A 12,453-nucleotide genomic window follows, 5' to 3' on the forward strand; every position below is an offset into this window, starting at 1 on the left:
AATAAATCAACAAAAGCGTACTTCTGTTTTGATTATTATTTTATAGTATTTTTTGGCCGGTTCTGAATCTCCAACTAATACTTATGAATATCTTAAACACTTGTGGTTGTGCTTAACTTAGTTTCCACCAGTAGAACCCCAATATCAGCAAGAATAATTCTTGAAAGCACTATTTTACACTGACATATAGAGTTGACGAACTCTTTAAATATTTCTGCATTATTAGCTAGCTCATGTGCGAGTGCCGAATAACAATGTCTAGAGGACAAGATCCTAATATGAAGCTTTGCAATAGATTGGATTCGTGATTCCAGCATTCCGCGCATATATAAATAGTTGTGTAGGATTAGAAACTTCAGTACTCATCATCAATTCATCTCTGTTTCAGTTAATAGGTGTGGCTTATTATCCCTTACACCTACAGGGATATTGAGATTCAGAGAAAGTAATATCATGGCTCGAGCTATGGTGCAACTTGTTAGTGCATTAGTTATGATATTATTGATGATGGGGCAAATGGCAGAGGCAGCCAGAAAATTATCAGACGACGGTGGCGATAGTCCCAGCAGCCCAGGAAGCACTGCTACATGCAACAATACAAAGTACAAGGAATGTCACAACTTGGTTCATGTTTGCCCAAAGAAGTGTGGTGATAGTGGTTGTCACGTCCACTGTCGTTCCTGCAAACCCATTTGTGGTCCTGACGATGGATCATCTAATGATGATGATGATGACGATGACGAGCCAACTACTCCTGCGTAACCCCTACACCTATCTATCCAACATTCCAACTCCAACTCCAGTGACACCATCCCCAACTCCAGTGACACCAAGTCCAGTAACACCATCTCCAACTCCGGTTACTCCAAGTCCAGTAACACCATCTCCAACTCCAGTAACTCCTACACCACCCACCGTGCCAACTCCAAGTCCCGTAACCCCTACACCTACCGTGCCAGCTCCAACCCCCGTAACCCCTACACCACCTACAGTGCCAACTCCAAGTCCTGTATCCCCTACACCACCTACCGTGCCAACTCCAACCCCTGTAACTCCTACACCATCTACCCCTACATATCCACCTGGTTCTGGCGTTTCACCAAAAAAGAGATCTAGGTGTAGAAACTCCAAATACCCTAAATGCTACAATGTTGAGCATGCTTGCCCTGCTGCTTGCCCAACTGGATCATGTAGTTTCACTTTTAATCTGTCATATATAAATGCTAATCAAATGATCATGTGATTTGCGCAGGTTGTGATCAACCAGGAGCTGTTTGTCAGGACCCGCGCTTTGTAGGTGGTGATGGCATTACCTTCTACTTCCATGGGAAACAAAACCGTGATTTTTGCCTTCTCTCAGATTCTAATCTCCACATAAACGGTCATTTCATTGGTAAAAGAAACCAAAACATGAACAGAGACTTCACCTGGGTCCAAGCTATTGGTGTCCTCTTCAACGACCACCAAATATATGTTGGCGCACAAAAGACAGCTACTTGGGACGATTCGGTCGACCGCGTTGCACTTTCTTTTGATGGACAACCCATATATTTGCCTGAATTAGAAGGTGCAAAGTGGCAATCTGAAGTTGATTCAAGTATCAGCATAACGAGGTCCGGCGTAACTAACAGAATCATTATTGAAGTTGAAGGAAACTTCATGATAACTGCTAATGTAGTGCCCATCACTGAAGAAGAATCTAGGATTCACAACTACGCTATAATAAGAGAAGATTGCTTTGCTCATCTTGATTTAGCTTTCAAATTTTACTCATTGAGTGAAGATGTGAATGGTGTCTTGGGACAAACTTATGCAAAGAACTATGTGAGTAGAGTGAAGATGGGTGCGTCTATGCCTGTCATGGGCGGAGATAATAAATTTATCACTTCAAATCTCTTTGCAAAAGATTGCGCTGTAGCTAGATTCGTAGGCAGCGAGTCTAATGACGGTGTGACTTCTTCGGAGTACGGCAGCCTAAATTGCAGTAGTGGAATCGACGGAACTGGAGTGGTCTGCAAAAGATAGAGAGATCAAACTATATCCTGAAGTCCTAACTGCATGCCTACAGTTTCCAGAATGTTTGAATAAGAGACGCGCAGGCCAACTATATCCCGTACTAAAGATGGTACATGATTCATTATATGCCCGAGAACACTTACAATTAGTGCAGGTGTACTTTTTGTTTGCAATTTCTATATTTGTCTTTTGTTCTCTTGTTATTTTTTATTGTCTTCTTTGCAAATCAATTAAAACATAATTAATACGTATGAATATTTCTTACTCCTTCCGTTTCTATAAAAGAGATATTATATCACTTTTTTATTTTAGCCTAACAACAGGTGCAACTTCTTATTTCGTTCGAACAACTAGTCCAGCCATCCGGTCAAGATATGGTCACATTCAAAAAGCAGACAGTAAAAGCAGGCAGTAAACAGAAAAAAAAGAAGCAGAAAGACATGCTAAACAGAAAGCAGACAGTAAATTTGACGTGCTAAACATGACACACATGGATTTGGATACTTAAATAAGATTTTGAACGATGGATGGAGAAACTAATTTGAAGTTACATCTATAAATGTAACCAAAATATTTGAAGTGAAACATCACACACATTGATTTTTAAAGACATGGCGGAAAATTCTTCCATTTTCTCTGTGTTTGGTGTTCTTTTCATGGTGGTTTTGGTGGCTATGACTAGCTATTAGTAAGTAATTACTTGATTAATGGTTGGGTTAAATTCCTGACATTATGCATTTGGTTATCTGAAATGTTACTAATTATATTTGTTTCGTGGGGGTGATCACGGTGAAGGCGTAGCAATATTCTGGGAGAAGTGATTGCCCGTCACGGATGTAGTAACTGTGTTCCTCTCTGTAGAGAGCTTCAACAACGCCGTTAGGATTCATTGTGCCTCTCTTCCGTTCAATCAAATCCAGTGCTTCTGTTGTGGTCCTGTGACGACTCATACCAAGTCATGATTTCAAACTAGTTTTCTTTTATTAAACTTGTGTCAAAAATAATAAGAACGGTTCTGGTAATCGTTAATTGAATCATCTATGTAATTCTATCGTTTGTTGGAGCCATTGCCATGGAGCCACATCCAGTCAAATTTTACGCCCATAAATGGACCTCCAAGAACACAAATTGTAAGCAAATTATCCAGCCCCTGGAGACAACAGTTCCTCAATTTGGCCATTTGATGAAAATAAAAACTAGGAAAAGTTTGATTCTTATATATTCGAATGATAATCAAGCCAAAACAGCAAATTTGCATCCTTGTAACCTTTGGCTTTAAAGAAGGAAACTGGGAGATAACCGTTGCTTAGCGCTAATTCGGGTGTCAAAATATCATCCAGTCCAGCCTTGGTCTCCATATTTAGCTGTGAAGTAGAAAGCTGGAACGAGAAACTGTTCCAGTCATGATGACTTTTCTCGACTCCACTTTCAAGTTTCAAAATGCCCAGAAGTAGAAGGATTAGTGCTCAGCAGAATTTAAAAGTCATTTTAAATTGTGTACCCTAAATAATTTCTGACTTTTTGGTTTTTAGAAGTCAAAAAAAAACAATTTCTGAAATGACATCCATACATGCTATTAATATCTTGAACTTATTATGACGACACTGACGGAAACTATAAGTTCTCTCCGGTAGTCCAGTGGATTTTTCAGTGGGATGCGGCTTCAAATTTGTTTTGGAACATGATTTGGATTTGAAAGCTTGAGATAGTATTGTACTACTACGGTATCGCTGATGGAATGTAAAGAGTTCAGGGTCGGACCCAAAGTTTGCATATAGCCATTTGCAAGCTCGTCTGCACTTGAACTCTCATAAAACGACAAATATAATACCCAACCGCCACAAGTTTGGTACAATTCCGGAACAAACAAATGTCATTTTTTTCACAAAATTGGTTAAACAGTTCATCCTACCCATTTAAATTTGGTTAAATTTGATACTGTTTAAATGGACAAAAATGTAAAAATAGCCAGGATGTAAACAGTTTCATCCTACCCATTTAAAAATATTTTTTTTATTTTTAATTTACATCAGGATGCATCCAGTTTCATCCTCGCTATTTCTTAAATTTAAGGCAGGATGAATCCAGTTTCATTCTTGCTATTTTTTTTGTCTCCATTTAACCCATACTAACTTTTACTCGTCTATTAAAACCATGTTTTAAAAATATTTGGACAAATGACCCAATTTTCGATTTTTTTTCTTACTACGCCAAAAGCTTTACCGAATTAATGCCATGTGGCCCTGCTCCTCAAAACCTTAAGATAAACCTACCTGAATTTTCCCCAATTTCGGTCCAAAACTATACAAAAACCGAGTTTTCGTAAAGAAAAGTTCTTCATGGAAACTGAGTTTTAAGGGGCACAACTCCGTTCTTCTCTTTAGGAAAAATGACCATATTAAAGTCAAGCGATGCCCCATAATAATTAGATTTGGATATATTTAAACTATAGGCAAGCAAAACACACTGCCATAGTGCTTGAACTAATGAAAAAAATTACAGAACCGAAGGGCTAAAGTCCAAGGATCAAAAGCTAACAAGTGTAAAAATTGCTTTGCAATCACAAAAAAAAAAGGTTCTAATACAAAAAAACCAAAAAAGAAAAAAAAAATAAAAACAAATAGAAGGGTAGGTTAATAATGATGAGGGTGGATCATACTTCTGTTTTACATATAACTTTTGCCTCATCTTTTGATGGCAAAAGGGATACTAAAACTATTGAGTTGGCTTTCTTGCCTTGTTTTTTGGGGCGATCGAGCGAAGTGAGGGAGGACGTTATATATGGTGACTCTATGTCAATGTGAAGCATGATTTTTTTCCAATATGACACAAAAATATTGGGTTTGGTGTTTGTAACCAAAACAATTCAATCAACAATGAAAAGACTAACTTGTCCCTCCCTTTTTGTCCGTTTTTTTTAGACGAAGGCTTTCAAAAAGGCTAATGATCCCCTCAACTGTTGGAATAAGCCAAATAGGAGGAACAAACCAGTACATAGAGGCATTGTTTGTTTTTTCCCATTGAGCTAGCTCATGAGCAACAAAATTACATAAACGAGGTTGGAAACTGAAAATACAAGCTACTAGTTTTGAAGAAAACATTTGAATGTCTTTAAAGATAGCATCCGTACGCGAATCTCCATCAAACAGGCCAGTAGAAAATTGATCAATGAGAGCCTTCGCATCACTTTCAACAATGATATGAGTTAGCTGCTGCTCAACAGCTTTCTTCAGAACTGCCCAGATGGCCCTGACTTCAGTTTCTTTAGCAGACAGAACTTCAAAAGTCAAGGCAACACAAAAGGAGGCTTTGCAGGTGAAATCCCTCATCACATATCCTACACCATTTGCTCCAGAAATGACATCAAAAGCACCATCAGTATTACATTTAATCCATCCTACAAAGGGGGGTATCCATCTATCACAAATTTTGACATGACAGGTAGAAGAGGGAACAGGGCAAGACTTCATAGTGAGCAGCATGGATTTAGCTCTATCTAGAACATCTACATGAGACTCTTTAAGATTTTGAAAAATGAAATTAGTCCCACTAGTCCAGAGGGACCATAAGATAGTAATAAAAAGACATTGAGCTTCATCAGACAGTTTAGTTAAAGGATCAATTAACCAGAAAGAGAGCCAAACAAGAAAGGATTTGTTTATAAAGAACTGAGAATTTATACTAAACTCAGACATGAACCACACTCTACTAGCAAAGGGGAAAAGGACCAGAGCATGCATAATAGTTTCTTGAGGATCTTGACATCTAGCACAGTCAACAGATTGCATAGGCATTCTAGTGTGCAAAACAGTTCTTGATGGCAAAGCATTTCTAGATGCTCTCCAAACAAAGAACTGAATTCTGTAGGGTACTCTAACTTTCCAAATGCGCTTCCAAAGGTTTTTACAAGGGGAAGGCCTAAGCCCTCTGAGTCCCATGTAGGCAGATTTAGAAGAAAAATTGTCATTCTTTAAAAGATCACAAGCCCTCCTATCAGGAGTGCAAAGCTGGATTAAGGGAATAGTGACAATCTTCTGAATAGAAGCATTATCAAAATGGGTGTTAAGTCTAGGTAAATTCCAACCTCTAGTATGAGTATCAATAAAGTAAGAGACTTTAATACTAGGATCAGGAGGGACTAAAGGGTTGGGTGTGGCAGAACCCAAAGTGGGTATCTATTTATCACAATAGGGGTCAATAAATTGACTATCCACCACGATCCAAGAGATAAAAGGTTTGATAAGTTCTTTAATGGCATGTAAACACTTCCAAGTCCAAGAATTCTTGGCAGAACACTTGGCATTCAGAAAATCAGTAGTAGGAAAATACTTAGCTTTAAGGACATTAGCTAGAAGGAAATCAGGATGTTATAAAATCTTCTAGGCATTCCTAGCCAGCATAGCCAGGTTGTTCCGTCAGCCTTTCTAAAACCTAAACCACCTTCATCCTTAGGGGAGCATAGGATGTCCCAGCCGAGGAGGTGTAACTTTCTATCTTTGGGATCTAAAGTTTCCCCCCACCAAAACCAAAACTTGCATAGGTGAGCATCCATGAGCTTACAAATGTGTTTAGGTATAAGAAAAGCCCACATTTGAAAAAGGGGGATGGCTTGGCCAATGTGTTTAATCAGAGTAGTTCTAGCAACTTGAGATAGAAGCTTATGCAACCAGATGGAGATTCTGGCATCAACAACTTGGAGAATACCCATATGGTTTTGTATTTTAGAAGCTTGAAACACAGTAGGATTGCCAAGATATTTTTTCTTCTAAATATCTGCTCTGAATCTCAAAAATATTGGCCAAGGTGGCATTCCTATGTTCAGGTATCTTTCTACTGAATAAAATTCCTGATTTTTCAAAATTTATTTCTTGGCCAGCCATACAGTAGTTTTGAAGATATCTTTTTATAACTTGAAAGTTTTGAGTAGTAGCTTTGGGAAAAAAACGATAATCATCAGCAAAGAGCAGATGTGTCATAACTGGAGCATCTTTACAAACTTTGATGCCCTCTAGAATACCCTTATTCTGAATGCTATCAATGTAGGAAGAAAGAGCTTCATAGCAAATGATATAAAGATAAAGGGAAAGAGGATCCCCCTGTCTCAGAACTCTTTCAGGTTGGAAAAAACCAGTAGGACTACCATTTAGGAGAACAGAATAAGAAACAGTAGACATACACTGATTGATAAGTTTAATCCAATGGGTAGAGATGCCCATTTTTTCAACACATTCTCAAGAAAAGACCATTCTAATTTATCATAAGCCTTGGACATATCTAGTTTTATGGAAGCAATACCCTCAACTTTGTCATCATGATTGACAGCATATATAGCTTCATTTGCCAGGAGAATATTATCAGAAATACTCCTCTTAGGAATGAAGGCACTTTGGTTTTGAGATATAATATTGTTCATAAAAGGTTTTAGTCTGTTGGCTAGAGTTTTAGAAAGAATTTTATAAATAAAATTACATAGACCTATAGGTCTGTATTGGGAAACAAGTTCCTAGAGGAACTTTAGGAATCAGGGCTATATTAGTATGGTTAAAAACCTTAGCAATATTCCATGTTCTAAAGCAGGTTTGTGTCATATCAATGACAACTTCATCTACAATGTCCCAATTTTTTTTGATAAAATAGGCCTGTAAAACCATCTTGGAATTGTTGGGGGTGAGAAAAATACAAGTTTTTGAAATAATTTATAAAGGAATTTCCAATGCTATCTCTATCAGTTAGAATAGCATTAGAGGCATCCTTTATCCAACTTATGGCATTTCTTTTTCTCCTAAAAAGGGTGACCCTATGGAAATAAGGTGAATTTCTATCACCTTCAAAGAGCCAAACCTCTCTGGATTTGTCCTTCCAATATAGTTCTTCTAGATTGTAAAGGTATTCCAATCTAGCTTTCAGTCTGGAAGTGGAATTAGTGTCAGTAGGATTATTTCATTGTAGGTCAGCCAACTCCTTCCTGATGGTAGATATATTAGTTTGAATAGTACCAAAGGAGGTCTTGTTCCAATCTCTAAGGCCTTTTTTTGTACTTAAAAGCTTGGCTTTTAACTTATAGGAAGGAGATCCTACCACATTAACAGACCAAGAATTAGCAATGATGCCTCTACAAGTAGGGTCTTCCATCCATATGGCCATAAAATGAAAAGGTCTAGGCATACAAACATCCTCATAGTTGAAACCAATATGCATAGGACAATGGTCAGAAGAATCCCTAGGTAAATTATTGACACAGAATTTGGGACAGAGATCTTCAGCAATTTGATTGATAAAACATTTATCTAATCTCTCAAGAATCAAGTCAGAACCATGTTACATGTTGGACCAAGTGAATCTAGGGCTTGAGAAACCAGGATCATGCAAATTAAACACAGAACAAAAATTTCTAAGATTTAAAAAATCAGAATCATCAACCTCTAGACCTCCATTTTTATCTTCAATACCTAAGAGAGCATTAAAGTCTCCTATAAAGAAAAAAGGTTCATCTAAAAGAACAGTAGACTGTTGACATTGTTGATCCCAAAAGGCCTGTCTTAAGCTACTATTTGGTTCACCATACATGAAATGAATGTGATAAGTTTTAGTGTGAATAATATTTGTAGATGTGACATGGATACCCCTCAATCTAGATGAAATAATGTTAAGATTGATTTCTTTCTTCTAAGCCAAAACGAAACCACCACTCCTACCAATACTGGACACATTAAAAGTGCGGGGAAACCCATATTTTTTAACTTCCTAGCAGCCAGATCTTTGTTCATTTTTGTTTCAGACAGAAAAATAATGTCAGGGTTGACATTTTTGCATAACAAACTAAGTTCCTTGTTTGTAGATTTTTTTTCTTAATCCTCTTATATTCCAATCTATGAGGTTGACATTGTTAACAGGGGATTGGTTTATCGGGTTAACAGAAACAAGATCAATTAAAGTGGGGGAGGGGGTATAATTTACCTGAGTGGTGGAGTTAGACCCACCACCAAGAGAAGCATTGGAAGCATCGCCACTTTGAGATAACTCTTGGGAGGAATCAAGATTAGGAGTGACAGCATTGAATTGAGAATTATTACAGACACCATTGTTATTTGGGGAGGAATCAGCAGGTACGGTGTATCTTCCATAAGAATCAATGACAGGATGGGTATTGAATGAACAGTTGGTCAAATTGATAGAAGTTAACTCCCCCAAATTTGTGATAGGGGTACACAGCTGAGCATAATCAGGTTCTGAAGTATCATGTTCTTATGGGATGACTACTAGACTAGCTAAGTTGGAGCTGGCTCTAGTTCTTTTCCTCAAATCAGCTCAAGGATTGATCTTCCTTTTGAGGTTTGAAAGGCATCATGTTCAGCAGAAACAATGGTTCCTCTAGTAATAACAGGACTCGGACTTTGAACTGTAGCTATTTTGAATCTTCTTGAAGAATTTGTAGTTCGAATCGGTCCACTAGTGATGAGTGCTAAAAAGTGCATATTTCTATATATTTTTCTTGGCATTTAACTCATTTTTTGTGCATTAATTCTACATTTTATCCCATATTCTGTATTTTCATTGTTTTCAAGAATAAATACTTTTCTTAATTAATTTTGCATTTTTAGGTACTAAATAAAGCATGGTTAACTCACGGAGCGAAAAGAACAAAGAAACGGCAAAGACTCCCGCAGAAAGGCAGCGAAGAATGATGTTTGCAAGAGCCGGATCAACTGGAAGTGGGCTTGAAGAGGAAGAATTGTCCTTAAAGAAGATATGGGTTTGGCATACCCAAGGCCCAAAACCCTCACCCAAACCCATTTCCAATATCCATACCCGCCTTCATCTTCAGCCGTCAGATTGGATCATCTCAGCATCCTACGGTCGCTTCATCATAGTGAATCAAAGTCTGAAGCTCCTGTCTAACACTACAGCACCTAACTCCATCTTGAGCCGTCAGTTTTGTTGTATCAGGCATCCGACGGTCGATACCAGACTCCTCACTTGTAGCCGTTAGATCAATCTATCATTTTCGCATCCCACGGCTCAGCTTTGCGTATCATCGAGACTTGATGCATCCACTCAACACCTAAGAACCAAATACCTATACCCTAACCCCAAACACACCTTAACCCTAAAACTATCGGCTTCTCCTTCTTCTCCCCCTTTCTTCTCCTCCGCAACTCCACGACCACCACCTGCTCCGCCACCAACTCCTTCTCAATCACCACAACCACCACCATCTCTTCTCAAATCATCATACACACTCGACCCATCACCTATATCACGTTCTAATCTCTCTCAAACAACTAATTTCGCCTATTCTCTCACCACTGAACCCTAAGAGTGAGTTGGTGAAATTAGTTGATGATATAGATCAATTGGAGGCGTGGGAAGCATCAGAAGATCGTAAGGAAGCATGGGTGAGAGCCATCAAGAGTTTGCAGTGATTAGGTAAACCTAATTTATATTTCTTATAAACCCTAATTTCATAATTTGGGGATAATTGGGGGAACATGATTGTACGTCTAATTGAAGCATGGGTTGATTGATTGGGTTGTTATCAGTAGGTTAGGTGAACCAATTTTGGGTTTAATTGTATTTTTTTACAAACCCTAATTTTGCTGTTAATTGGGGATTTTTTGGGATTTCCATTGTATGTATAAATAGGGGTCTTTGGGTGTTGTAATGGGATATGCCTGAGCTAGCCAGTGCTTCACCCAAGAGGACTGGAATAGCCAGTGCCTCAAGGGTTAGTTCTTAGTTTAAATTATTTTGTAAATTTCAATTGTATTTGTCCCATCCATGCTCTGATCTTGTTGTGCTTGAACTGTCTAGGATTGAATATCCTTTTAGGTTGTTAAAACACTAAGCAAGCTTCTCTGCGGGTAGTTGCAGTGTGAGAGCCCCAACTACTACTAGGATTAGATTCATCTTAGTGTTCTTAGTAATCTTTCTAGACCAACCCTTAGATGAACAGCCGGCTTTGAACCGCAACTATCATCTAGTTAATCAGTGAGCCTAGAAGCTCACTGATAACTAACAAGGGATAAGAACATAGTTGGAGGACTTAGCTTAGGTGGAGAGGGGAATCCAAGCCCTAGTTTCCAAAACTCACTTTCATCCAAAAATCCATCACTGTTTAGTTTGTTCAATATTTGTTGTTTCATGTCATGTTAGTGTCTTGTTTAATTCTATTTGTTTTCATATCCTTGTTAGTTAGTTCACTGCTTAGAGAATTAGCTTAGGAAACTTCAACTCACACCCTAGTCCCTGTGGATTCGACCCGTATTTGCACAAGCTACAATCGACACCGTGCACTTGCGGTTAACAAGTAGGCTTCCTCTTTACTCTTATTTCATACATCTTTAAAGCCTACCAAGTTTTTGGCGCCGCTGCCGGGGACTGGTGCTGTGTAGTTGAGAAAAAAAAAATTGTGCTCTTGCTTTTCTGTTTTCAACCTGCTGTAACCTAGTGTAACTTAGTATAGATTAGTGTAGCTGTAGTTTTGTATATTAGTACCACCTGTAGTGTAACTTAGTGTAGATTAGTGTAGCTGTAGTTTTGTATCTTAGTACCACCTGTAGTGTAACTTAGTGTAGCTTTAATGTTGCTGTTTTAGTGTAGCTGTAATTTTGTATCTTTAGTTGTAACTTAGTCTGCATCTTCATCTTCATATTTGCATCATCTTGCATTGCATTTGCATCTTGCACTGCATATTCATTATTGCATTCTTCCCTTACTTCTGCCTCACTTTTCTTCAAAGAGACTGATCATCTCTGTTGAGTGCAGGTACCATTGGGCTTGACACCTTGTTGCTGGCCTGTTGCTGCCTGACTTATTGTTGTGGCTAGTTGTGCTGCTTTCCCTTGTTGCAGCTGCTGCTCTCTTCTCCATCTCTGTTGCTGTGCCTGCTGTTCTGTGAGATGGTGATGTGGGCTGACTGTTGCTACCCACTGAAGCCTGCTGCTGGGCTGAACTTGCTGCTGTGAACCAAGCCCAACTGGGCTGTGCAACTAAAACAGAACAGCTGGGCTGTGCTACAAGAGTAAGCCTAAACTGTGGGCTTGTGTAAATTTTTCTGGGTTTGTAAATTAGATTGAACTGAACTGTGGGCTTGACCCAAACAAAAGTTGACAACCATTTTCAAACCCAGTTGCATTTCTTTTTGGGCTGTGTAAATTCTAAAAGTGATTATGGGCTTGTGAATTGGACTGTGGACTTAGTTACATTTTGGGCCTCAAACTGAAATTTGTTTAAACTGTGGGATCCAACCATTTGTGGGCTTAGACTCAACTGAACTTTAAACCCCTACACTGTGAGCTTAGACCCAGACCAAAAATTTGAAAAACGTTTTAAAGTTTTAAAACCCAGCTGGGCCTCGCATTCCAGTTAACTGCTAGCCCAAAAAACCCAATTGTTTCTGAACTCTGGGCTTGTTTCTGAACTGTGGGCCTGAACCAA

General features: G+C 38.6%; 1 protein-coding gene across 1 annotated transcript; it reads left to right on the top strand.

Annotated features, from left to right (window-relative positions):
- Window positions 1-736: 736 nt before the first annotated feature.
- On the top strand, window positions 737-2,096 carry LOC113272264. Its single transcript, XM_026522129.1, has 2 exons — window positions 737-1,193; window positions 1,253-2,096. The coding sequence occupies exons 1-2, from the start codon at window positions 737-739 to the stop codon at window positions 2,023-2,025; spliced, it is 1,230 nt and encodes a 409-aa protein (XP_026377914.1). The 3' UTR covers window positions 2,026-2,096.
- Window positions 2,097-12,453: the final 10,357 nt, after the last annotated feature.

This window comes from Papaver somniferum, chromosome 4 (genome assembly GCF_003573695.1).
Source record: "Papaver somniferum cultivar HN1 chromosome 4, ASM357369v1, whole genome shotgun sequence".
NCBI classification, from domain to species: domain Eukaryota; kingdom Viridiplantae; phylum Streptophyta; class Magnoliopsida; order Ranunculales; family Papaveraceae; genus Papaver; species Papaver somniferum.